General features: G+C 55.7%; 1 protein-coding gene across 4 annotated transcripts in view; it reads left to right on the top strand.

Moving 5' to 3' along the window:
- NRBP2 (nuclear receptor binding protein 2) overlaps positions 1–27802 on the top strand; it is a 71776-nt gene that overhangs the window by 21308 nt on the left and 22666 nt on the right. For all 4 annotated transcript variants that reach the window (XM_084618403.1, XM_084618401.1, XM_084618404.1 and 1 more), the window contains exons 2-7: positions 5863–5985; positions 6440–6541; positions 6800–6889; positions 7984–8024; positions 8118–8212; positions 11138–11161. In XM_084618403.1, the coding sequence (XP_084474529.1) occupies positions 5863–5985; positions 6440–6541; positions 6800–6889; positions 7984–8024; positions 8118–8212; positions 11138–11161 (475 nt within the window). The remainder of the gene's footprint in view (positions 1–5862; positions 5986–6439; positions 6542–6799; positions 6890–7983; positions 8025–8117; positions 8213–11137; positions 11162–27802) is intronic.

Genomic DNA, 27802 nt, shown 5'->3' with positions numbered 1-27802 from the left:
GCACAGGGTTACAATGTCCTTCTTAAGGAGACGGTGACAGACCATCACTCCGCTCCTCCCAAGTTGTTGTGGAATCACAGGCCTGTGTGCTCTCAGCTCCCCACGGATTCCAGGGAGAACCCCTAGTGTGCCAGCCCTTCTCGAGGTCACCACCTCTCTGCCAGGGTCGAGCTGCAGACTCCTCCGCCCCTGAGACTGCTCGCTGCAATCCCCAGGGGAACCCTGTTACTGCAAAAGTCCTTCTCTCTCCCCGCGCCAAGCTGCAGGCTCCTCCGCCCCTGAGACTGCTCACTGCAGTCCCTAGGGGGACCCCATTACTGCACAGTCCTTCTCGCTAGTCACACACTCCCAGGGGTTAACCGCCCCCCGAAACCACTCCTCTCTGAGCCTTCAGCATGCCTGGTCCTCGGCAATCCCCCTTCGTGTTACTGCTCCCCAGTCACTTACTGCAGGAAGTGCCATCCACGGGGTGCAGTACATCCCACCGCTGCCACCAGTTGTCACGGAGTCCCTGGGCGATGCTCTGGAACTGCTCCCCATGAAGCCAGTCAGGACTCTGGGGTAGTTGCCTTTCTGTGAGCAGCCTGTCTTCAGGACACACAGCTCACACAGCTTCCACCTTCCTGCGTCTGACCTCGGAGCATTCAGCATCCTCTGCCCCTCCGTGCGCTTCCCCCCAGCGAGTCCACTCAGGCAGGGCTCCTGGGGAAGCCAGAGGGTCCTGCACCCCAACTTCGCAGTCAGACGTGACTCTCAGCTAGCCAGTAAAACAGAAGGTTTATTAGACGACAGGAACATGGTCTAACACAGAGCTTGTAGGTGCAGAGAACGGGACCCCTCAGCTGGGTCCATTTTGGGGGGCAGTGAGCCAGACAACCACGTCTGCACTTCACTCCATGTCCCAGCCAGCCCCAAACTGAAACTCCCTCCAGCCCCTCCTCCTCTGGGCTTTGTTCCTTTCCTGGGCCAGGTGGTCACCTGATTCCTTTGTTCTCCAACCCTTTAGCTCTCACCTCGCAGGGGGGAAGGGCCCAGGCCATCAGTTGCCAGGAAACAGGGTGTCGGCCATTCTCTGTGTCCAGACTCCTGCACACACCGGCCCTCTAGGGCTCTGCAATGATCATACACCCTTACCCCACCACCTAGATACTTAAGAACTGCCTAGGGGAAACTGAGGCACCCCCACACTATTCGGAGGAAACATTAAGAACAGGCCCACTTCGTCACAGCATGAGGCAGAGTCTTCTTCTGCCTCACGTTCTTGAGTTCCCTTACCATGCCCCTCTCTGTTCTCTCACCATACCCCACTCGCAGTATCTGTCCTTGGTCAGTGAGGACCCAGGATGCAGAGGTGCATCTGTGTGAGTTCACCTCCCACACGGGGAAGAAGGCACCTGACTTGCTCCACCATCTGAGCACTTGCTCTGGTTCGGTGCCCCGCCAGCCACTGCTCCTCGCCAGCCGCTGCTCCTCGCCGCCCGGCCGCCCCGCCAGCCGCTGCTCCTCGCCGCCCGGCCGCCCTGCCAGCCGCTGCTCCTCGCCGCCCGGCTGCCCCGCCAGCCGCTGCTCCTCGCCGCCCGGCCGCCCGGCCAGCCGCTGCTCCTCGCCAGCCGCTGCTCCTCGCTGCCCGGCCGCCCTGCCAGCCGCTGCTCCTCGCCAGCCGCTGCTCCTCGCTGCCCGGCCGCCCGGCCACCTGGCCAGCCGCTGCTCCTCGCCGCCCGGCCGCCCGGCCACCTGGCCAGCCGCTGCTCCTCGCCGCCCGGCCGCCCCGCCACCTGGCCAGCCGCTGCTCCTCGCCGCCCGGCCACCCCGCCAGCCACTGCTCCTCACCAGCCGCTGCTCCTCGCCACCCGGCCGCCCCGCCAGCCGCTGCTCCTCGCCGCCCGGCCGCCCCGCCAGCCGCTGCTCCTCGCCGCCCGGCCGCCCCGCCAGCCGCTGCTCCTCGCCGCCCGGCCGCCCCGCCAGCCGCTGCTCCTCGCCGCCCGGCCGCCCCGCCAGCCGCTGCTCCTTGCTACCTGGCTGCCCTGTCAGCTGCTGCTCACCACTTTTGCTGGCTGCTCCTGCTGGCCACCCGTCAGTCACCTTCTGCTGCTACCGCTGTAGATCAGTCTCTCAGTGATTTCTTAGCTCTCAGCAGGCTGGGTAGAAACCCTGCCCCACCACAAGTGTTTTCAGCTGTTATTAAACACTTAACATAACAAAAGGCTCCTAATGAGGCTCCATTTAGCTCTATCTTTGGACAGTGCAGAGGAACCAGACTAGGGACCCCTAGGGAGAGTCCATACCACCTAGCTGAGATACCTGTCCCCTCCCCTTTTACTTTCTCTGGGCTCTGGCATTTGAGCCCCAGGCCTAACAAGGTCCTTCCAGCTGAGGGTGACCCCCTCATTTGGGCCAGGTTAAGCACAGTTCTGCTCCCCTTTATTCATACAATAAAGACAACAACATTGATAACATCATGTCACTACCCCTGCATTCGGTACTAAAGTGATCTGTGCCCCAACACCCAACACCGCTCTGTCTGTTGGATATCTAAGCAGAGTAGGTGTGTTCATGTAAATACCGTTTGCTCCTGAAGTCTCTCCCCCTCCCAGCTAGCTGTCAGGGGAGAACGCCTTCAGACCCTGCTTACACTGGGACGAGGGCAGAGCCAGCTCTGGTGTGACAGGCCCCGTCACCGAGGGAGGGCTGTCTGCTAGGATGCAGGCAGAGCCAGGCCCACATTTACTTTCTGAGCCCAAGTTGTGAACAGCCTCTGTTAGGATCCCCAAAGCTGCTCAAGCTGCACTGGCTGGGAAGGGGTGTGTGTGTGTGTGTGGGGGGGGATACTGGGAGATTCCTGCCCCCGCAGATGGAAGCTGCCTGGTACGAGTCTGCATGGCTCCTGTTGAACAGCTCCTCACCACCTCCATCCATCTCCCTTTGTTACTTCCCGGCATCGTCCCCATTTTCTGGGAGTCGCTTGGTCTGTGTTTATTCATCCCAGGTTCAAATGTATGAATGAACGTGGCACCTCGAATGAGTCAGGGGAGGTGCTGATGATGTAGAGCACCCCGCCGCCTTTCCCTAGACAGGGCATCCTGCCCATTCCCCCTAGTGCTCCCAGCCGAACCCCTGTGACTCCCCTGGGAGCTGACCCTCTGCGATCACCCAGAGCACCCAGCGGAGAGCAGGGGTTGAGCCTCCAAGTGAGCTCTGGCTGCTGTTGGAGGACGTGAGATTAGATCAAGCAGCTCAGGCCCAGAGGGCAGTGTCTGTCCATGCATCCTCCACCCTTCCCCTGCCAGGTTTTGGAGCCTCCATGCTGTGCTCTCCAGTGCCCTTCTGCCTGCTGCCTGTGGGCTGAGGAGGAAGCTGACCCTGGGACCAGGCTGACTGGCGGCATTCCTGGGTTTCTGTGCTGGTCTTTGTGTAAAGCACATGGAGCCTGTGAGACCCTAGGGGATAACAGAGGCGCTTTGTCTGCCTGTAGCGGGAGCGGGGCAATCGGCTGCCTGCCCAGCTCCATGGTTCCTTCTTAATGAGTTCCTAGGACTGCTGTGTCATTCCTCCCTTCTGCGCCTGCATCTCCCTCTGCAGGGGACAGGCTGGCCAGAGGCTGCACCCGGGCTGTGGCTGTAGCCCCAGGGTGTGGCTGTAGCCCCCTCGGGTTGTGGCTGTGGCACCCAGGGTGTGGCTGTAGCCCCTGGGCTGTGGCTGTAGCCCCCTCGGGCTGTGGCTGTAGCCCCTGGGCTGTGTCTGTGGCACCCAGGGTGTGGCTGTAGCCCCTGGGCTGTGGCTGTAGCCCCTGGGCTGTGGCTGTGGCACCCAGGGTGTGGCTGTAGCCCCAGGGTGTGGCTGTAGCCCCTGGGCTGTGGCTGTAGCCCCTGGGCTGTGGCTGTGGCACCCAGGGTGTGGCTGTAGCCCCTGGGCTGTGGCTGTAGCCCCCTCGGGCTGTGGCTGTAGCCCCAGGGTGTGGCTGTAGCCCCCGGGCTGTGGCTGTAGCCTCTGGGCTGTGTCTGTGGCACCCAGGGTGTGGCTGTAGCCCCCTCGGGCTGTGGCTGTAGCCCCCGGGCTGTGGCTGTAGCCTCTGGGCTGTGTCTGTGGCACCCAGGGTGTGTCTGTAGCCCCCAGGCTGTGGCTGTAGCCTCTGGGCTGTGTCTGTGGCACCCAGGGTGTGTCTGTAGCCCCCAGGCTGTGGCTGTAGCCTCTGGGCTGTGTCTGTGGCACCCAGGGTGTGTCTGTAGCCCCCAGGCTGTGGCTGTAGCCCCCTCGGGCTGTGGCTGTAGCCCCCGGGCTGTGGCTGTAGCCCCCTCGGGCTGTGGCTGTAGCCCCCAGGCTGTGGCTGTAGCCCCCGGGCTGTGTCTGTAGCCCCCGGGCTGTGTCTGTAGCCTCTGGGCTGTGTCTGTGGCACCCAGGTTGTGGCTGTAGCCCCCGGGCTGTGGCTGTAGCCCCCGGGCTGTGGCAGTAGCCCCCTGGGCTGTGGCTGTAGCCCCCCCTCGGGCTGTGGCTGTAGCCCCCCCTCGGGCTGTGGCTGTGGCCCCCTGGGCTGTGGCTGTGGCCCCCTCGGGCTGTGGCTGTGGCCCCCGGGCTGTGGCTGTGGCCCCCTCGGGCTGTGGCTGTAGCCCCAGGGTGTGGCTGTAGCCCCCCCGGGCTGTGGCTGTAGCCCCCGGGCTGTGGCTGTAGCCCCTGGGCTGTGGCTGTGGCCCCCTGGGTGTGGCTGTAGCCCCCCCGGGCTGTGGCTGTAGCCCCAGGGTGTGGCTGTAGCCCCCCCGGGCTGTGGCAGTAGCCCCCCCGGGCTGTGGCAGTAGCCCCCGGGCTGTGGCTGTAGCCCCCCCGGGCTGTGGCTGTAGCCCCCCCGGGCTGTGGCTGTGGCACCCAGGGTGTGGCTGTAGCCCCAGGGTGTGGCTGTAGCCCCCGGGCTGTGGCTGTGGCCCCCTGGGCTGTGGCTGTAGCCCCAGGGTGTGGCTGTAGCCCCCCCGGGCTGTGGCTGTAGCCCCCCCGGGCTGTGGCTGTAGCCCCAGGGTGTGGCTGTAGCCCCCGGGCTGTGGCTGTGGCCCCCTGGGCTGTGGCTGTAGCCCCAGGGTGTGGCTGTAGCCCCCCCGGGCTGTGGCTGTAGCCCCCCCCGGGCTGTGGCTGTGGCCCCCTGGGCTGTGGCTGTAGCCCCAGGGTGTGGCTGTAGCCCCCGGGCTGTGGCTGTAGCCCTCGGGCTGTGGCTGTAGCCCCCTCGGGCTGTGGCTGTGGCACCCAGGGTGTGGCTGTAGCCCTCGGGCTGTGGCTGTAGCCCCCTCGGGCTGTGGCTGTGGCACCCAGGGTGTGGCTGTGGCACCCAGGGTGTGGCTGTAGCCCCCGGGCTGTGGCTGTAGCCCCCTCGGGCTGTGGCTGTAGCCCCAGGGTGTGGCTGTAGCCCCAGGGTGTGGCTGTAGCCTCTGGGCTGTGGCTGTAGCCCCCGGGCTGTGGCTGTAGCCTCTGGGCTGTGGCTGTAGCCCCAGGGTGTGGCTGTAGCCTCTGGGCTGTGGCTGTAGCCCCCTCGGGCTGTGGCTGTAGCCCCCCCTCGGGCTGTGGCCATAGAGGCCTAGTGCCATGGACACTACGTTCCAGCCACCGGAGGCAGCAGAACAGTTCCGTTTTACAGCTGGGAGCCAGAGCAGCTGCACCACGGCGGCTGCCATGTGCGGGAAAGGGAGCGGGAGGCTGGCTGGGGATGCACAAGCTTTCTGTACTGCCGGGCTTGGCCGGCTGCATCCTTCCCCTGGCCTGCACATGACCTGCGAGCTCCCCCGTCCCCTCTCCCCGGCTCGCTCTGTGTGCTGGCGAGACGCTGGGGGCCTGAAGGCCTGGCTAGTGCCTCTTGCTGTCTCATCCCCTGTGCGTGCCTTGCAGGTGAACCAGGGGAACATGCCGGGGATCCAGAGCACCTTCCTGGCCATGGACACGGAGGAGGGCGTAGAGGTGGTGTGGAATGAGCTGCACTTCACAGACAAGAAGGCCTTCAAGGCCCACGAGGTGAGTGGCTCCTTCCTGCTCCCGTGCCCTGTGGGGACACAGCTGGCTGGAAAAGCCCCTTCCTCCACTCACCAGTTCCCTGAAACCCCAGACCTGCAGCTCCCCGCTGGCTACAGCTCACGTTCCTTCTGCCTGTACATTCTCCTTGAAATGTTGCTCATCTCCTCCCCTAAAAGACAGTCCCTCCATAACATCAGCGATCACTCCCCTTGCCTCCTGCATGCTCAGAGACAGCTCTCCTGTCGCTCCTCCCCTTGTCTCTGAGACAGTGCCCTGTACCTCCTCCCCTTATCCTTTGCAGACAGCCCCACAGTACCCTGTGCACCCTCAGGTAGGTCCTGGTGTGCCCTGCACCCCCAGACTGCTGCCCTGAAGCTCACTCCCCATCATGGCCTCTGCCCCACCCCGACATGCCAGCCGATGCCCCCCTGCTCACCTTGCCCCCTGTCCACAGGAGAAGATCAATACCATGTTTGAGCAGCTGGTGGTTGTGGATCATCCCAATATTGTGAAGTTGCATAAATACTGGCTGGATGTGAAGGACTCCAAGGCCCGGGTAAGGGGGTACCGGGGCAAGGGGGCAGGGGAGCTTCCCGAGGGCGGGGATGCCAGTGCCCTGCCGGACGGGGATCCTGGCTCAGGTGCTTCTCCTCCTCCCCCTTCCCAGCGGTGCATGGAAATCCAGGTCTGGTTCCTGCTCTCTTCCCTGGGCAGCGCTGCGCCAAGGGGTGCGGCTTTTAAGCCCTGGGACCTAATGGCTGTTCTGACCCTCTGGGGCAGTGGCTGAGCTGACACCTCCCTCCCCCTCCACCAGGTGATCTTCATCACAGAATACGTGTCCTCAGGGAGCCTGAAACAGTTCCTGAAGAAAACCAAGAAAAACCACAAGGCCATGAACGCTCGGGTAGGATTCCTCACCCTGTCTGGGAGGGTCTGTAATGGGCGGGTTGCTTAGTGCCCCAGGCCCCTGACGCGAAGACCCCCTCTGTGGAACAGGTGTCAGGTACAGATGGGCATGTAGGGATAACCTGTGAGCAGCACAAACCCTCTGCTTGCTGCTGGGGGTGGCAGCTTGATCAGAACTGGGGACTAAAAGCAGAGCTTCCCTAGGGGCATCTGGGGATAGGAACATCCAGGGTCCCTAAGCAGAACCTGTGGCTCTCATCAGTGTGAAGTCTTTGGACCCATAGCCAGGGGCATTATCGTCCAACCTGAGCAAGATCTAGCCATAAAAGCCAGGACTCTGACAACCCACTGCTAACTCTGGCACCTCCTAGAGCAGAACTCAGCAACCCCAGAGTCATGCCGTAGGGAGGGGACTCTCAATCAGGAGCCTTCCCGTGGAGACAGCCTTAGACTTCAGGAAAGGGAAGAGGCCACCCCCAATCCTTCAAATCTGAAAAACGGCTTGTGGTTATGGCACTGGCCTGGGACACAGGAGCCCTGGGTTCTGTTTCCGTCTGTGGCAATGACTTGTTGCATGAGCATGGGCAAGTCTCTTGTCTCGGTGCCTCAGTTCCCAACCTGCGACATGGGGGTAATACCTCCCTAGGGGTGAGGATAAATCCACTGGGGTCTGTGATGCTCCGGCAATGGGGCCAAAGAAGAACCAAGTCACATGGGTTTTGAGCCCCTTGTTTTCTCTGAGTGCTGTCCCAGGCCCCCCAGTTCCTACAGGTAAGAATCACGCCTGCTAGGTTCTCAACCTAGCTAGGATTTTTTCAGGTAGCTGCTGTAGGGGAGATTAAGGTGGCCCATCTGTGTGCTCTGGTCTCCTGATTGAAACAGGCCTTCTCCAAAGGGACCGTATCTGGGACCCTGCTGCTAGCGAGTGGTCCCTCCCTGGGGGAGAAGGGGCCTGGGGGCCTTGCACAGGGGATGTTCACACAAAGCCCTGTGGAGCAGATTGTAGGGAATGATCCTGCTCTCCTCTCTGGGGACTAGGCAGGCTGTGATGGGGCTTCCCTATCTGACAGGGCGCTCTGATCTCTCCTCTAGGCCTGGAAGCGCTGGTGCACACAGATCCTCTCTGCTCTCAGGTGAGCCTCCTCCCCACCCGTGCTGTTGCCTGGCTTGCCACTTCGTGCTCAGCAGACTGGTAACACTTCAGGGGGGCTCTGCTCTTTCTACAGCTTCCTGCATTCCTGTGATCCGCCCATCATCCATGGCAACCTGACGAGTGACACTATCTTCATCCAGCACAATGGCCTCATAAAGATTGGCTCAGGTACCGGGCAGAGGGCCCCTTCCCCTCTGCTGCCAGGGTGAATGGTCACTGTGAAGAGGCTTCCCCCAGCTAAGAGATGTGAACTCAGGGGGTTGAGTGGGTGGCTCTGAGGCACCTTTGCCCCCGTGGCTACTTCACCCCTCTGGCCTCTTGCCAGACTCCCTAGTCCAGGGCATGGCCCCATGGCTTACTCACCCTGGACTTCCTCCTGGTACCTGTACAGCTCCTGTTCTCCCTAGCAAGTGCCTGTAGGCCCCTTCTCTGCAGCTTCCTCCTTTCTCTGCCCCTGCTTCCCAGCCAGCGAAACAGACTTAGCTGTGTGGTCACTGGCTGCCACCAACTCCAGTTACTAAATACCTAGCTGTTTGTATTCTCTCATTCCGCCCCGTCCGCTGCCTTTCTCATGCTACCCCCCATTTCCTGATATTTGTACTTAATAACCTCATGTAACTTCTTTCTGTAAGACATTGACATTTCTCAGAAAGCTTTTCCTTTTCTTTCTCAAAGCCCTGACGTACCATAACAGGTGATCAGATGTTTCCTCTCCCTTCCCGTGCTCCCATAGTCCATCTTTGTGTTTCATGTAGTCAAAAAAATTTTTTGTTTAAACCAGAATGGCCAGGTAGTGCCCTAAACAAAATTACTTCATTTTTCCTGCCCAGACCCTGAGGCGTGTTGTTATCCTCAACTCTAGGGCACAACTCAGAAAGTCTTATGCCTTTTTTTCCCATTGATCCAAATTTTTGGCCATTCCTCTTTTAACTTTTCCTGTCCTAAGTTTTCAAATTCCTGTTTATTCAAGGATATTTCTATGGCAATCCTTCCATTTTTTACCATGCTTGCCTAGCTCTTTTGTCTGCCATTTCATCCCGTTCCCTCGACGTACACTGGGATCCAGGCTAGTGCTACATGGTGCATATCATTTAATTGATTACATCACTTCTACATACGGAGACACCCTTTTTATTCCGGCAGAGAGTCCTGTGGCACCTTCTAGACCAACAGACGTATTGGAGCAGGAGCTTTCGTGGGTGAACACCCCCTTCTTGCCGCTTTTACAGACCCAGACTAACACGGCTGCCCCTCTGATCCTTTTTATTCCCTTACTCAGAAAAACGGCTGCTGCTGCTGGACGTACAAATTAATGCCAACATTATTGCTACTGGTTCCGCTGCCGTGGCAGCTATAAAGTCAGATATTCTTTTAAATACACCAGTTCCTAATTCTGGTACTCAATACGCTGTCTCTACTCTTCCTGCTTTTTCTGCAGTGTAGCGGATGATCCATCTGCAAATATTGGGCAAGAACATAAGAATAGCCACAGTGAGTCAGACAAATGGTCCATCTAGCCCAGTATCTTCTCTTTTGACAGTGCCCAGTGCCAGATGCTTCAGAGGGAGTGAAGAGAACAATGTACCACGTGATCCGTTCCCTGTGGTACAGTCCCAAGTTCTAGGAGTCAGAGGTTTAGAGACCCCAGAGCATGGGGTTGCATCCCTGCCCATCTTGGCTAATAACCATTGATGGACCTGTCCTCTATGAATTTATCTAATTCTCTTTTGAACCCAGTTATACTTTTGGCCTTCACAATATCCCCTGGCAGCGAATTCCACAGCTTGACTGTGTGGTGTGTGAAGAAACACTTTGTTTCTTTTAAACCTGTTAATTTTACTGGGTGACCCCAGGTTCTTGTGTTATGCGAAAGGGTGAATAACACTTCCTTGTTCACTTTCTCCATATACTGTTTGTGATTTTACAGACCTCAGTTGTATCCCATTGGCTGGTAGGGGAACCTGGGCCCACCCACAACTCCAGGTTCCAGCCCCAGGACTCTTTGACTAGCAATCCAGGTCTGCTCAGTCTCAGTCCTTCTTGCTGTTTCCCTGAGCTCCTTCCTACCCCACCTCTCTATCTCCTGGTCTATCTCGGGGTTTGCCACTGCAGCTTCCCTTGCTCCCTGCGGCTACTTCTCCCCTCTCAACCTCTTGCCAGATTCTCTAGTCCAGTGTTTCTCATCATTTTGTGCTGGTGACCCCCTGAGGACTTAAAAAAACTCGTGACCCCCTACTAGAAAAAAATTGCTACCCCTACCTTAAGCTTGGGGCTTCGGGCTGAAACCTGTAAGTTAGCTTTGCAGGGCCCCCTGTGGCATGGGGCCCCTGGCAATTGCCCTGCTTCCTACCCCCTAATGCCAGCCCTGCTTGCGACTCCGCTCCTCAAACCTCTCCCGCCACCCCCAGGCCTCCCGGTGGAGAAACACTGCTCTAGTTCAAGGCATGAGGCCAGGGCTATCTCTCCCCTGGACTTCCCCCTTCCTCCTGACCAGCTCCCTTTCTGCAGCTGCCTACCGCTTTCACATCAGCTTAATAATCCTGGGCTTCATCTCCAGCATGTGAGGTAAATTGGTCTTTTCTGGCTTGTGTGAGGTGACGACCCCGTCACAGGTGACCCACAGGGAGCCAGGTCGGGGGGGGACCTCTGGCCCGGGTAGGAGTGGGGGTGTGTGACCAGCAGGAAGCCAGGTAGGTGGGTGCATGGGGTGTTCTGTAGGCAGGTGTGTTAGATGGCTCTGCCCCAGGTGGTGGTGGGGGAGTGACCCATAGGCAGCTGGGTGGCTGGCTGGCTGGCTCTGGCCTGGGCAGGTGAAGGCAGTGACCTGCAGGCAGGTGGGTGGGTGGCTCTGGCCTGGGCAGGTGAAGGCAGTGACCTGTAGGCAGGGTGGGTGGGTGGCTCTGGCCCGGGTGGGTGAGGGGAGTGACCTGCAGGCAGGGTGGGTGGCTGGCTGGCTCTACCCTGGGTGGGTGAGGGGGGTGACCTGGGTGCATCACTGAATGATATTATTTGGAGTTAACATCTCCCTTCCGCCTGTCTCCCCTCCTGCCATCTCTCTGCTCTTCCTGGTCTGGACCTGCTCCCACCCTGCAGTCTGGCACAGGGTATTTGCAAATGGTGAGTATCTCCCCTGTCATCTCTCCTAGCCTGTCCATCCCTTCAGCTTTAGATCCTGAGTGTCCCTCTTCTCAAATCTGACCCCCCGATGGGGCATGACCCCACAGGTGGGACATGTTGTATTAATCTCAAGGGCCAGAAGAGTTAGAGGTGTTTATGAACTTTTTCACTGTCCAACATGAAAATAGTGATATTCAGGTTTGGGGGAGGAGTTCTACGGAGGCTTTGGTTTTACTCGGCTGCTTGCCAAACACCCAAAAGTGTTCATTCTAAAGTTGAACATTTATTTGGTCAAACACAAGAAAGAACAAGAAATTTAAACAAGCATTTCATATTGAAGCTGAAATTGAGTGATTATGCAAAACAATCAAATGTCTCTCTCCTTTTGGAAGTAAAATATCAGAGCGTCTTATTTCCAGAATAATCTTTCCTTGATGAAAAGGAAGGGCTAACTTTACTCTGCCCTGATGTGGGAAGGGTATGCACTTCTCCTGCTTCTAACAGACAGACTGATACAAGTTGGAGGAGAAGTAGGAAAGGGAGGTTGTGGAAGCTCTTTCGCTGGAGGTTTTCAAAAGGAGGCTGGAGAGCCGTCTGTCTGGGATAGCTTAGACCCAACGAATGCTGCACTGTGGCAGGGGGTTAGACTGGGTGACCCCTGCAGTCCCTTTTAACCCTGTGGTTCGATATGATTCTATGATAGCAAAGGGGGGGAATCCGGCTTTTGTTGATGTCTGTGGAACTAACTCGGGATGGCTGGTCAGCCATGGGTGGCCCACAGAGTCTGGTGCTTGGACCCTGGTTCCCACCAGTCAGAAATGTCATTTGGCTGGGTCTTTTCTCCTGATCCAGGGCAGGCTGGTGGACAGGTCATTGCTTGGTGCCAACACAGTGCTGTGGCCAGGGCCGTTCCTAGCCATTTGGGTGCCCTATGCAGCCCCCTCCCTCGCTGGGGGGCTATGTGGGGCCCCAGGCCTCCCCTCTGCCCAGGGTCTGGGAGGCAGGAGCTGTGAGGGGGCACTTTTGGGGGCCCCACAGGCCCAGAATGGCCCGGGGGATTAGCGGGGCACCGGGAGCAGCCTGCTCCGCCTCCCTCGCCCTGGCCCCAGCTGTGTTGCTCGGGGGAGGGGGCTTGGGGAAGGGATCCCTCCCCCACCCACCAGCAGCGGCGGGAAGCAAAGCAGCCCGGCCCCAGCCCGCTCCACTCCGCCAGCTCCCAGCTGCGGCGCTCCACTTCCCGCCGCCGGTGAGTGCCGGGGGCATCCTTTCCCCAACCTCCCTGCACTCACCGGTGGCGGGAAGCGGAGTGACGTGGCTGGGAGCTGGTGGAATGGAGCAGGCTGGGGCCGCGTTGCTCCGATTCCCGCTGCTGCTGGTGAGTGCGGGGTCACTGGGGGAAGAGGTGGAATGGGGGCGGCCGTTTTACCCTTGGGGACCTGAAATATAGAAACCCTAGGTGAGACAAGATGAGCTGGGATACTAGGTGGGATGGGCGATGAGGTTTTGGGTTTTTTTTCAAAATCTCCTTTTAAGAACCCCACAAAGGGAAAAAGGGGGTGGCATAGCCCATCCCCTCATTATTTTGTTCACCAATTAGGCCTAATATCCACCACACCAATTCTGGTTCATTAATTTCTGGCTCCACATCCTCTATTGTTAGCAAGCATGATTTCAGCAGTTCTTGAATCATATCAGTGGGTCCTTTTTGTTTGGACTAATCCAATTTCTGTCTGATTCTCTTGCACTTGTTCATATCATTCATTTGTTGAAAACAATTCGACTTGTTTTCCATGGTTAATTTCCAAGTAGATAAAAAGTGATGGATGTCACGTTCCTCTCTGGTGTTATCTGGACAGATGATCTGCTAGGCAACTCCAATCCTTGACTCTGGGGCCAGCCTTAACCTGCTCTGCTGTGAGAACCTCCACTCCTGGGCTGTTCACGCACAGCCTCTGGCATGTAAGCTGTTCCCAGCTACTTGCAAGTAAATGACACTAGCCAATATCTCCGGTCCCAGACACAACCCTAGGAACCTCCATCTTGCAGTGTCCAGTTATGCCCACTGAATGCTGCAAGCTTATATGAGTTAATCAATTTAACAAAGAAATTGATATGTACCAGGCTTGTTGTCCCAAGGGGAACCTCTGATACACTTCAAACCAAATGCCCTGCTTCAGGTAGAATAAACAAACAAATTTATTAACTATAAAGATAGATTTTAAGTGATTATAAGTCAAAGCACAACAAGTCAGATTTGGTCAAATGAAATAAAAGCAAAACGCATTCTAAGCTGATGGTAACACTTTCAGTGCCCTTACAAACTCCGATGCTTCTCACCACAGGCTGGCTGGTTGCTCTTCAGCCAGGCTCTTCCCTTTGATCAGCGCTTCAGTCGCTTGGTGGTGGTGGCTGTAGATGTAGGTGGAAGAGAGAGAGAGGATGGCAAATGTCTCTCCCTTTTATCAGGTCTTTTCTTCCCTCTTGGCTTTGCCCCTCCCCCCCTTTCAGAGTCAGGTGAGCATTACTGAGTCTCTCCAAGCAAGGTTGAGCAATTCCCCTGGTGTGGCCTCATGCAGGTGAGTCATTGCATTGTCGCTCCGTTGCTGGACAAGGGCTGTGGATGGGTTGTTTCACACCCTGTCCGGGCGTTGGTTACTTTCCTTGCTGTTGCCTCTGGGGAGCTAATATCTGGCTGATTTCCCCAACTTACAGCATGTTTTAGTAACTTCATATGCACTAAAGATATACACATCTATGGACAGAGAAATCACTTCCAGCAGATCATAACCTTTCCCCTGATCCCTTACAAGGCATGCTTTATATGTAAGATCATGATTATATGAAAATGAGCACTATGGGGGTTACAGCACGCTCCCCCAAGGTATATAATGTCACACCTCCCCCCTTAGTTTACTGGAAGCAGGTTACTCACTGACTAGCTCAAAGGCAGTTTATGTTATAGTTCTCTAGGCACCCAGCCATCAAGCCATGAGGCAGCATGTCTCAGTTTCCCCATTCACACACAGCAAACCAGGTTTTTCTGCTATAAGTTTTAAACCTGTTTACAGCTATTAATTGAAAAGTAGAATCATAGAATCATAGAATATCAGGGTTGGAAGGGACCCCTGAAGGTCATCTAGTCCAACCCCCTGCTCGAAGCAGGACCAATTCCCAGTTAAATCATCCCAGCCAGGGCTTTGTCAAGCCTGACCTTAAAAAACTCTAAGGAAGGAGATTCTACCACCTCCCTAGGTAACGCATTCCAGTGTTTCACCACCCTCTTAGTGAAAAAGTTTTTCCTAATATCCAATCTAAACCTCCCCCACTGCAACTTGAGACGATTACTCCTCGTTCTGTCATCTGCTACCATTGAGAACAGTCTAGAGCCATCCTCTTTGGAACCCCCTTTCAGGTAGTTGAAAGCAGCTATCAAATCCCACCTCATTCTTCTCTTCTGCAGGCTAAACATCCCAGCTCCCTCAGCCTCTCCTCATAAGTCATGTGTTCTAGACCCCTAATCATTTTTGTTGCCCTTCGCTGGACTCTCTCCAATTTATCCACATCCTTCTTGTAGTGTGGGGCCCAAAACTGGACACAGTACTGCAGATGAGGCCTCACCAATGTCGAATAGAGGGGAACGATCACGTCCCTCGATCTGCTCGCTATGCCCCTACTTATACATCCCAAAATGCCATTGGCCTTCTTGGCAACAAGGGCACACTGCTGACTCATATCCAGCTTCTCGTCCACTGTCACCCCTAGGTCCTTTTCCGCAGAACTGCTGCCTAGCCATTCGGTCCCTAGTCTGTAGCGGTGCATTGGATTCTTCCATCCTAAGTGCAGGACCCTGCACTTATCCTTATTGAACCTCATCAGATTTCTTTTGGCCCAATCCTCCAATTTGTCTAGGTCCTTCTGTATCCTATCCCTCCCCTCCAGCATATCTACTACTCCTCCCAGTTTAGTATCATCCGCAAATTTGCTGAGAGTGCAATCCACACCATCCTCCAGATCATTTATGAAGATATTGAACAAAAGCGGCCCCAGGACCGACCCTTGGGGCACTCCACTTGATACCGGCTGCCAACTAGACATGGAGCCATTGATCACTACCCGTTGAGCCCGACAATCTAGCCAGCTTTTTACCCACCTTATAGTGCATTCATCCAGCCCATACTTCCTTAACTTGCTGACAAGAATACTGTGGGAGACCGTGTGAAAAGCTTTGCTAAAGTCAAGAAACAATACATCCACTGCTTTCCCTTCATCCACAGAACCAGTAATCTCATCATAAAAGGCGATTAGATTAGTCAGGCATGACCTTCCCTTGGTGAATCCATGCTGGCTGTTCCTGATCACTTTCCTCTCATGCAAGTGCTTCAGGATTGATTCTTTGAGGACCTTCTCCATGATTTTTCCAGGGACTGAGGTGAGGCTGACTGGCCTGTAGTTCCCAGGATCCTCCTTCTTCCCTTTTTTAAAGATTGGCACTACATTAGCCTTTTTCCAGTCATCCGGGACTTCCCCCGTTCGCCACGAGTTTTCAAAGATAATGGCCAATGGCTCTGCAATCACAGCCGCCAATTCCTTCAGCACTCTCGGATGCAACTCGTCCGGCCCCATGGACTTGTGCACGTCCAGCTTTTCTAAATAGTCCCTAACGACCTCTATCTCCACAGAGGGCTGGCCATCTCTTCCCCATTTTGTGATGCCCAGCGCAGCAGTCTGGGAGCTGACCTTGTTAGTGAAAACAGAGGCAAAAAAAGCATTGAGTACATTAGCTTTTTCCACATCCTCTGTCACTAGGTTGCCTCCCTCATTCAGTAAGGGGCCCACACTTTCCTTGGCTTTCTTCTTGTTGCCAACATACCTGAAGAAACCCTTCTTGTTACTCTTGACATCTCTTGCTAGCTGCAGCTCCAGGTGCGATTTGGCCCTCCTGATATCATTCCTACATGCCCGAGCAATATTTTTATACTCTTCCCTGGTCATATGTCCAACCTTACACTTCTTGTAAGCTTCTTTTTTATGCTTAAGATCCGCTAGGATTTCACCATTAAGCCAAGCTGGTCACCTGCCATATTTACTATTCTTTCGACTCATTGGGATGGTTTGTCCCTGTAACCTGAACAGGGATTCCTTGAAATACAGCCAGCTCTCCTGGACTCCTTTCCCCTTCAAGTTAGTCCCCAGGGGATCCTGGCCATCCGTTCCCTGAGGGAGTCGAAGTCTGCTTTCCTGAAGTCCAGGGTCCGTATCCTGCTGCTTACCTTTCTTCCCTGCGTCAGGATCCTGAACTCAACCAACTCATGGTCACTGCCTCCCAGATTCCCATCCACTTTTGCTTCCCCCACTAATTCTACCAGGTTTGTGAGCAGCAGGTCAAGAAAAGCGCCCCCCCCAGTTGGCTCCTCTAGCACTTGCGCCAGGAAATTGTCCCCTACGCTTTCCAAAATCTTCCTGGATTGTCTATGCACCGCTGTATTGCTCTCCCAGCAGATATCAGGAAAATTAAAGTCACCCATGAGAATCAGGGCATGCGATCTAGTAGTATTATCATAAGGTTGAACATCTGTGTCAAAATTCTTATCCCCAAAACTTAACATTAATACTAAAATGTCTATCTCAGATGTGCATTTACAAGTATCTTTATGATACCACGCCCTCTGTTCAGATAGTGTAGTTTGAGTTTAGTTTGTTCATTACCCATGGTGTCCTTTGACTCTCTCCCATTTAATCAGTCACTGGCTTTTCCTTCCCCCCAGTGTTCCCCTCTGTGTGGGCTCTTAATTTAATCATGTTTCTGGAATTTTGGTGCCTCTGGGTCCGGCAATGTAGGTGTTCAGGGGATCTTGCACATTGTCTGGCCCTTTGGGGAGTGGTCTCCCAACCCCAGGACTGTACAAATGTAGAAATCCAGCTCCCCTTTAGGGGTTACCCTGTGTTTCCGCCTCCCAGCACTGAGTCCTCCCCGCCCCCTAGAGAGCTGTGATCTGTGCTCTCTGGGCTAGGAGTGTTTAACCTTTGATCAGATTCACCTTTTCCCAGCAGCTTTCCCATAACTGCTCCCTGCCTCTCACCAGCCTGTGGGAAAACACCCCCCCCCCTCAGTTGGGCTATTTGTATTCTCACAAACGACCCCCTGGCAACTTCCTGGTCCCAACTCCTCTGTTATCACAGGCATTGGAGCTGCATCTTGATGTAAGGAGACACAGTTACTTTCCAAAAACTTATCAGAAATAGCATCCTGAAAAATGGGACCTGGATTGGGGCGCCCTCCGCCACCCTTTCTCTGTCCCTCAGAAGTCAGCGGTGTGACTGCTCCCCTCCACGAGGTCAGTTACACAGTTCCCTCTCAAAATCTGGGTCACAGGCTGAGTGCCTGGGTGCACAGACGCTGAGCCAGCCATCCTCCGAGTGTCCTGGGCATCCTGCCCCGAGTGACTAGGGAGGAGACGTTCCTGTACCCCCACTATTCCTTCCACAGTTTCCTCCTCTGGGCTCCCTCCGAAGACACATTTCTCTGTGCTCCCTGGGAAGGGTTCTATCCTTTGTTCAGCTGCAGAATTCTGGTTCAGCTGCAACCTGCTGGCAGTTAACCTGGGTAGTTCTCTCCCTGGCAGGCATCACACCCCGTCCCTTCCTGATGTGGTGTTGCCTCCAGCTGCAATGCAGGAGTTGGTCTCACCCTCCCGCCTGTAAGCGTGTGGCTTCGCCCAGCTGCAGAAGAATCAAGGAGACTCCCTCCCATTCTCTTAGCAGTTCCTGAGACCTTCCCCTTTCCCTCGGGGGTCCCAGCATAAAACTCCCTCCTGCTGCAGGCAAATACTTTAACCTGAGCTACACGGAAAAAATCGTAATCAAGGAGCAGGTTGAATAGGAGATGTTCCATTACCCCCACAGTCAGAACACTTTCCAAACCTTCCCACACCACATGGATTTTAGCTAGTGGTATGAGGAATCTGCTTTCGCCCAGCCTCACAATCTCTGCCATTTGGCCAGGCGACTTACTGGCCTTTGGGACCACACTCTGCTTAACCAGAGAGATCTGGGCCCCTTCTGCCCCAAGTACTCCCTGCCATTAATTTGGACAGCCTTAACATGCTCCATATCTGGTTCTGCAAAGGCTAACCTCACCAAACCAATATGATCGGTTCCAATTGCCTGGGGGGTTCTGTGGTGAGGGCAGCAGAACTCAGATGAGCTATTGGTTGCCTGCTTCCTCCTAGAACAGGGCATTTATTCTCAGGTGATCAATGGAATTACACTGATAGCACCTGTTGGGCTCTTCTGCTTTTACAGGAGATTTGGGATAGGAGTTACCAGTAGAAAAGTGTTTTTGGGAAGGGAATGTTTAGGCTTCTAGCCCCCTTCTCTCTTCCCAGGGATAAAATGGGATTCTCCCTTCCCACCAGTTTTAAACCCCTTTTTCCGTGGCCTGCCCTCAATAGATGCCTGATTCTGTTCAAAGGCGTCAGCTAAAAGGGCCAGCTCATCCCCAGACTTTACATCTTTGTCCCACAGACACTGCTTCACATCCACCTGACACACACCTAGGAAATGCTCTTGAGCAACAAGATCCAGCATTCCCTCAAACCTGCCACCTCTTTACCCCTCACCCGTTTTCCCAACAAATCTTTCATTTTGTTTACATACTCCCCATTACTGATACCAATATGCTTAAGATTCCTAAATTTAACTTGATATGATTAACGGGTAAACTGAAAACTTCGCAAAACAGTATCTTTAAATTTACAACAGTCTAAAGCATCTTCAGTAGGCATTCCATTGAATACGTTTTGAGCTTTACCAGTTAATTTCGCAATCAGGGTAGGAACTCTCTCATCATCAGGGATTTCATGTATTACACACAGCCTTTTGATGGTGGTCAGATATTCAGCAACAACATCCTCTTCACTGTATGCAGGACATAAGTTGTGCCCGCAATGGCTAGGGGGGAAGATACCAGTGAAAGGAGGACACTCAGGCCTAAGAATAGTAAACTATGCTTTATTGAAGGAAGGAAGAACTTACGCTCCAATCTGCGCGGGGAGCCCCTAGGATGCGCAGAGGGGCTGCAGGGGACTCTAGCTGTTCGGGACAGCTGACCAGGCAGGACTCCGCCGGGGGGGGAGTCCTCTGCAGCACTATATTCTCTGCTCTTATCTCAGGGCTACATGGGGTCAACAGCTGGCTACATTCTTATATGTACGATTTATGCTTATTACATAAACTGACTCGTTTACAGGCAAAAATATGCTGAGCTATGCTACAATGTCTTTTGGCAGGATCTGTCGGACAAAGTTAATTGAAACTGCCTGCATCCTCCGCTTACATCCAGTCACATACTCAGTCCACCACTTAGCTCCTCGCCAATCTTCCGCAACCTTGCCCCTACATAAGTGTTCCCATTTGTGGATTTTTGCAGTGATGGGAGTCATTGGGGTCAGGGAGCTCTGGTTCTGCTTGTCTAGCAGGTCCAGTTGGTGTTTTCACTCTCTCTCTTTCTCTTTCTTCCCGCTCTCTTACTCTTTCTTCATGCTCTTTTTCTTCCATGGCTCTTCTGTGTGCAGCCTCCTCTTCTTTGAGCCTCATTTCTGCCTGCCACATTTGAAACTCGCGGTCCTTTGCGTTCTCTTCTGCTTCCAGTCTGGCCAGCTCTAGTTTTGTAGCTGCCTCACTGGTAGTCATTTTTCTGCTTTCTTATGCTTATTTCCCTCACCCGAAATACACAAACAGAAAATAACAAAACTGTGACCTCCTCCTGACTGTTCTTAGCCACTGCACTTAAGACTCACTTACAATCACAAATATCAGTGCTTAAAGTGTGAACTTCACTTGGAGTAACAAGCCATACATATACCCTGCTCGCTGCGCCACTGTGACGTTCCCCTCTGGTGTTATCTGGACCGGTGATCTGCTAGGCCACTCCAATCATTGACTCTGGGAGCCAGCCTTACCATGCACTGCTGTGAGAACCTCCACTCCTGGGCTGTTCACGCACAGCCTCTGTCATGTAAGCTGCTCCCAGCTACTTGCAAGCGAATGACACTAGCCAATATCTCCAGTCCCAGACACAACCCTAGGAACCTCCATCTTGCAGTGTCCAGTTATGCCCACTGAATGCTGCAAGCTTATATGAGTTAATCAATTTAACAAAGAAATTGATATGTACCAGGCTTGTTGTCCCAAGGGGAACCTCTGATACACTTCAAACCAAATGCCCTGCTTCAGGTAGAATAAACAAACAAATTTATTAACTATAAAGATAGATTTTAAGTGATTATAAGTCAAAGCACAACAAGTCAGATTTGGTCAATTGAAATAAAAGCAAAACGCATTCTAAGCTGATGGTAACACTTTCAGTGCCCTTACAAACTCCGATGCTTCCCACCACAGGCTGGCTGGTTGCTCTTAGAATCATAGAATCATAGAATATCAGGGTTGGAAGGGACCTTAGGAGGTCATCTAGTCCAACCCCCTGCTCAAAGCAGGACCAATCCCCAACTAAATCATCCCAGCCAGGGCTTTGTCAAGCCTGACCTTAAAAACCTCAAAGGAAGGAGATTCTACCACCTCCCTAGGTAACCCAGTCCAGTGCTTCACCACCCTCCTAGTGAAAAAGTTTTTCCTAATATCCAACCTAAACCTCCCCCACTGCAACTTGAGACAATTGCTTCTTGTTCTGTCATGTGCTACCACTGAGAACAGCCTAGATCCATCCTCTTTGGAACCCCCTTTCAGGTAGTTGAAAGCAGCTATCAAATCCCCCCTCATTCTTCTCTTCTGCAGACTAAATAATCCCAGTTCCCTCAGCCTCTCCTCTTAAATCATGTGTTCCAGTCCCCTAATCATTTTTGTTGCCCTCCGCTGGACGCTTTACAATTTTTTCACATCCTTCTTGTAGTGTGGGGCCCAAAACTGGACACAGTACTCCAGGTGAGGCCTCACCAATGTCGAATAGAGGGGAACAATCACGTCCCTCAATCTGCTGGCAATGCCCCTATTTATACAGCTCAAAATGCCATTGGCCTTCTTGGCAACAAGGGCACACTGTTGACTCCTATCCAGCTTCTCGTCCACTGTAACCCCTAGGTCCTTTTTTGCAGAACTGCTGCCGAGCCACTCGGTCCCTAGTCTGTAGCGGTGCATGGGATTCTTCCGTTCCTAAGTGCAGGACTCTGCACTTGTCCTTGTTGAACCTCATCAGATTTCTTTTGGCCCAATCCTCTAATTTGTCTCAGTCCCTTTGGCCCCTATCCTTACCCTCCAGTGTATCTACCACTCCTCCCAGTTTATTGTCATCTGCAAACTTGCTGAGGGCCAGTAAGTTAGAGCACTATAAAATGTAAGTGTAGACAAGTCCTAAGTAATGCTCACCTGACACTGATGTGGGGGTGGGCAAAGCCAAGAGGGAAGAAAGGACCTGATAAAAGGGAGAGACATTTGCCATCCTCTCTCTCTCTCTCTCTTCCACCTACATCTACATCCCTTGCTAGTTGCAACTCCAATTCTCCCCTTTGATCAGCACTTCAGTCACTTGATGTGGTATCTGTAGATGTAGGTGGAAGAGAGAGAGAAGATGCCAAATGTCTCTCCCTTTTATCAGGTCTTTTCTTCCCTCTTGGCTTTGCCCACCCCCGCCCCTTGAGTGTCAGGTGAGCATTACTTAGGACTTGTCTACACTTAAATTTTATAGTGCTCTAACTTGCTGGCTCAGGGGTGTGAAAAATCACCCTGCCCGAGTGCAGCAAGTTGGAACGCTTTAAATTGCTAGTGTGGATAAGCTCTGAGTACTGGGAGCTATTCCCCTCGTGGAGGTGTATTACCAGGCACGCTGGGAGAGCTCTCTCCCAGTGCTTGCGTGTGACCACACTCATACTTCAAAACACTGCTGTGGGAGCGCTCCCGTGACTGTGCTTTGAAGTTTCTAGTGTAGACGTAGCCTGAGTCTCTCCCAGCAAGGTTGAGCAATTCCCCTGGTGTGACCTTACGCAGGTGAGTCACTGCATTGTCACTCCCTTGCTGGACAATGGCTCTTGGTGGGTTGATTGACACCCTGCCCAGGTATTGGTGACTTTTCTTGCTGTTGCCCCTGGGAAGCTAATATCTGCCTGATTCCCCAATTTACAGCATGTTTTAGTGACCACCATACAACACAATCTCATAACTTCATATTGTGACAAAGTTCCTCCTCTACCTTGGTGGGTCTTGCACTTACTGGCGGATTTGCTCACCTTGGAGATTCTCAGCAGCCCTCAGCTTGGCTGTTTTCATGAACCCACAGTCCAGGTCGACTCCTCCTCTGTCTGACCAGGAGTTGGGAGGTTTGGGGGGAACCCGGGCCCGCTCTCTACTCCGGGTTCCAGCCCAGGGCCCTGTGGAATGCAGCTGTCTAGAGTGCCTCCTGGAACAGCTGTGTGACAGCTACAACTCCCTGGCCTCCCCCATGGCCTCCTCCCAACCCCTTCTTTATCCTCACCACAGGACCTTCCTCCTGGTGTCTGATAATGCTTGTACACCTCAGTCCTCCAACAGTCCGCATTCTCACTCTAGGTCCTAGTGCCTCTTGCTACCAGCTCCTTACACGCGCACCACAAACTGAAGTGAGCTCCTTTCTAAACCCAGGTGCCCTGATTAGCCTGCCTTAATTGATTCTAGCAGCTTCTTGATTGTCTGCAGGTGTTCTAATCAGCCTGTCTTAATTGTCTCCAGAAGGTTTCTGATTGTTCTGGACCCTTCCCTGTTAAGGAGCCGGAATCGTTCTTCACTCGCTCCTGAGCTATTTGCTTTCCTTTCTTTCCTAAAGCCCCCCGGCCCGGATTTTTCACACTTTTCCTTTTGCTTAGTTTCCCCCCCCGCGTTTGGGCCGGACGCTTTGTTTTTTTGGTTTCGTTTTTTTTCGTTCTTTTGAGCTGCGTCAGTGTGCTGGCCAGTCGCCAGCACCCCCCCCCCCCCCCCCGATGCCTGCTTTTGGACTTTGCTCCTTGCTTACTTGAAACCCCCGGAGGAGGGGGGGAGGACTGCCAACCTGCTGTCCGGAGAGGGGAGTGGACCCCCCCAGACCCAGCTGTTTTGCTTTTTGCCTGGACTTTTTCCGAGAGCCTTGGGACAGAGCCAACAGCTGTAGCAGACGCCAGAGGCCGGAGAACTCCCGGGCAGCTATGAATCATCGTGGAGAGAGGCCGTAAGACTGAGGGATTTCTTTTGAATTTCTACCCTCGGGGGGGGGAGTTGACTGCATTTCAGCTGCGCCTGCGGCGGCACAGGGGTGTAGCAGGGAGCTACCCCCGGATCCATCGGTGCCCCCAACCCCCCCACCACTATTACAACTATCACGGCCCCCGCTGCTTCGTCCCTGCTGGCAATCTGCCATCTGCCTTCGGATCCAGCTGTTTGCTTTGGACTTTGCCTTTTGGACCAGGCATAACACCCAACCAAGCGAGACTCTTTGGACACTTGTGGTGGGTTGTCCTCCCCCCACCCCCCCCCCCGGATTGTTTACCCCATAGCCTACCCCTACTACCGGACCCCGATTTTTGCCCCCCCCCCCCTCCCAGTGTTTCCCTGTCTCTCCCTGCTTACAATGGCAGAGAAGGAGGGACGCAAGGCCCCTCCACCGAAATTGGTTGCCCCTTCCCCATCTACCCTCCTGCCCACCCCTCAAGATTTCCCCACCGCCTCCATTGTTAGAACCCCTGCCACCGCCCCCGCTGGGGCATCGGCAGTGGGAGGCACCGGGGCGATTACTACTGCTGCTCTGGTTCCTGCCCCACTAGATTCTAGGAACCCCCCCCCAGTTAGACGGAAAAATCGAAGCGGGCCAAAAGGGAAGGGCCCCGCAAATGCCGCTGGACCCTTCGTGGCAGAGGCCGCCCCCACCACAGTGGCCTCGTCATCGATCGCGGCACCCCTCCCAGCTGTTCCCTCCACCAGCTCTGCGACCATCCCTCCCCCGGCCCCCAGGACGTATGCCCGGGTGGCGACAGGCCCCCCCTCACCTGCCGCCTCCTCATCTCGCCCTCCCACTGCCTCCGCTGCCATTACTAGTAGTCGGGGCCCTCTTCCCGCCCTGACCAGGAAGCACGGTGTTCGTTGCCTCCTAGTACCCGCCTCGCCCCACGTGGAGGCATACGTGCAGGCGTTGGCGAAAGTGGTAGGACCCATGGCCATTGTGGCGGCCTCCAAGATGTATGGGAAGGTCGTTCTCTTTCTGGCCTCGGAGACTGCCGCCCAGGAGGCGGTGGAGACGGGCCTAGTGGTGGGGGGGGTGTTTCTCCCCCTGGAACCGCTAGAAGATCTGGGCGTTCGCTTCGTCCTCACCTCCGTTCCTCCCTTTTTACCTAATGTTGCCCTGTTACCTGCTCTTTCTGCCCTGGGGAAGCTTGTTTCTGTTATTAGCCCACTCCCGTTAGGCTGCAAGGACCCCGCCCTCCGTCACGTCCTATCGTTCCGCCGGCAAGTGCAGATTTTACTGCCGGCGGGGGTGCGTGACGGAGAGGCGCTCGAGGGGTCCTTCCTAGTTCCCTACCAAGGAGCCCGCTATAGGGTCTTTTATTCCACCGGAGAGGCCCGGTGCTACCTCTGCCGCTCGGCAGGGCATGTCCGCAGGGACTGCCCTTTGGCCCGGGGGAGAGGGGCACCTGAGACCCCCGAGACCCGGCGGGATATCGGCCCTGTTGTTGCCGACACCCCTGGCCACCCGGCACCCGATACCACCCCCCCTCCCACCCGATCCACCGCTGCCCCCGTCCGGGCCCAAGAGGCACCCCTCCAACAACGCCCGGGCGACCACGGGAGTCCCACTCTTGCCGTAACCACCTCGGCAGAGCCTATGGAGGGGGGTGTGGCAGAGCTTTTACCGGGTGCAGGAGAGGGCTCGCCCCAAGGAGAACCCCCCGCCCCTAATGCTGCCTTACCGCTACCCCCCCAAACCCCTGAACCTCTGCCTCCGCGCCCCGCTCCGTCCCCTGCTACTCCACCCCCGGACGATGCCATGGAGGGCTGGACTGTAGTCCAGGGGAAGCGAGGCAAGCGGAGGGCTCGAGCTCCGCTGCATTCATCTGACGCGGAAGCCCCCCGGAAGACCAGGAAGGGAGGTACCGACCCTGAGCCTCCCGCCTCGGCCACGAGTGAGATCCATTCGCTGGTGTCGGGAGGTGAAGATAGACCAGCATTGGAGGGTGGAATCCCCCCTCCGCGGGGGACCCTCCCCTCCGAAGCCCCGGGGGAAGCCCCTTCTAACCAGATACCACCTGAACTCCCAACGAACCCCGACGTGACCGCCGAGGCGGGCCCTAGCGGAGAGGCCCCTGGGGTGGTGGGAGTCGGCCTCTCCTCTGTGTACGCAGAGATTGAAGCCTTGGATTTGACCCCGGTCACCCAGGGAGGGGATGATTTACTGCCGGCCGGCCTCGATTTGGGCAATCTCACCCCAGGCCCCCTCTCCCCATGCCCTTTCCCCCTGACTGCCTTTCCGGGTGAGCACCCCACGGAAAGTGGTTTACCGCCTGGGGCCATGGCTGCCACGACCACCCCGGAGCCGGTACCTAGCTTTCCTCGGAGCCCCCTCCCTTGCCCCTTCACCCCCGACCCTGCTCGGGAGGCGCCTTCTTTTCGCTGTGCGCCTCCTGAAGCCCAGGGCCTTACCTCTGCCCCTGCCCCCACCCCTATTCCGGTTCAGTCTCCCTCCTCCTGCAAGGCTACCGCCGCCCCTGGGGTTATTTCTTTTCCGCCTTTTGCAGATTCCCCCCAGGGAGCAGTCTTTATGTTTTCTAGTTGCGACTCCCCAGGAGTTGCACCTTTCCCCCTGCCATCCCCGTCCGCCCCAAGGCACGAGATGGAGTTAGTAACCCCAGCCTGTCAGACACCCCGTCGGCGGTCCGCACCCTGCCTACCCGCCTTAGCGGACCACGACGCTGCATCAAAAGCCCCACCAGGGACTGCTCTGGGAGTTGTAACCCTACCCCCCCATGAGCTGCAGCATGCATTACGGGAGTTCTTGAAACGATGCCGTGGTGCCCGCGATAGGGCACAGCTGGCTCTCCAGCAATGGGGGGACTTTGATCGACTCCTTCGGGCCGCGAGAGCCCTTATGAGGGAGGGTAGAGGGCAAGGGAAGGGCGGTGCCGCGGCCTACGAGCGGGCCCGCAGCTTCCGGAAAGAGTTACTTACTCACGGGATGGGACACGGGTTGCTACGCGACCCGCCGGGGGCCATGAGTACCCCCACCCCTGAGAATTCCCCACCCCCCCAGCCCTCCGCATGACACCTCTCATCATTGTAACCCTGAACACCAGGGGCTGTAGGATGGCTCTCCGCAGGTCCCAGGTGCTCTCCTACCTTCGGGAGGGGAGGTACTCTGTGGTTTTCCTGCAGGAGACCCACACGGACCCAACCGCCGAGGATAGGTGGCGGCTGGAATGGGGGGACGGGGTATACTTTAGCCACTGCACGGCTTGGCAAGCTGGAGTGGCGACCCTGTTCTCCCCCACCCTGCGGCCCGAGGTGCTCGGAGTCACTGAGGCCGTGCCGGGCCACTTGTTGCACCTCCGAGTTCGTTTGGAGGGGCTTGTGGTCAATTTTGTTAATATCTATGCCCCGCAAGTGAGCTCACAGCGGCCGCAATTTTACCAGCAGGTGTCCGAATTTCTCGACACCCTGGATTCACACGAGTGCCTGATCCTGGGAGGGGACTTTAACACCACCCTCGAGGAACGGGACCGCTCGGGGGCCGAGCCGAGCCCGGCCGCCGCGACCATTCTTCGAGACATAGTCGATTATCACTCCCTAGTGGACGTCTGGCGTGACCATCACCCAGATGATACTTCCACGTTTACCTTCGTTCGGGTGGAGGCCCGTCGGTCGCACCACTCTCGGTTAGACCGTATTTATCTATCCCGTCTCCATCTTTCACAGGCCCACTCCTCCACCATTCGGCCGGCCCCTTTTTCCGACCATCATTTGGTTGCCGTCACGGTCTCCCTCCGTGCAGAGGGACCGGGGCCGGCCTACTGGCATTTTAACAACAGCCTGTTGGAGGACGAGAGCTTTGTGATGTCCTTCCGGGAGTTTTGGCTGGCCTGGCGGGAGCAGTGGCGTGCCTTTCCCTCGGTGCGGCGCTGGTGGGATTTAGGGAAGGTGCGCGCCAAGCTCTTCTGCCGCAACTACACTCGGGGCACCAGCCGACGGAGAAATGCGGCGATAGAGCAGTTGGAACGGGAGGTCTTAGAGCTAGAGAGGCGCCTGGCCGCCAGCCCCGGGGACCCGTCCCTCTGCGGAGCGTGCCGGGAGAAGCGGGAGGAACTTCGAGCCCTCGAGGACCACCGGGCCCGAGGTGCCTTTGTCCGGTCCCGCATCCGCCTCCTTCAGGAGATGGATCGCGGCTCCCGCTTCTTCTACGCCCTGGAGAAAACGAGGGGGGCCAAAAAACACGTCACCTGCCTTCTAGCGGAAGACGGCACCCCCCTCACGGATCCGGAGGAGATGTGTGGGAGGGCCCGTGACTTCTACGCAAATCTTTTCTCCCCGGATCCGACCGATCCTGGCGCTTGCGGGGTGCTCTGGGAGGAACTCCCCACGGTCAGCGTGGGCGACCGAGACCGGCTAGAGCTGCCTCTCACCCTGGCCGAGTTCTCGGAC

Source organism: Lepidochelys olivacea (assembly GCF_965140295.1).
Source record: "Lepidochelys olivacea isolate rLepOli2 genome assembly, chromosome: 2".
NCBI lineage: Eukaryota > Metazoa > Chordata > Testudines > Cheloniidae > Lepidochelys > Lepidochelys olivacea.
The sequence above is the reverse complement of the archived record's forward strand: the minus strand, read 5'-3'. Positions and strand labels throughout refer to the sequence as shown.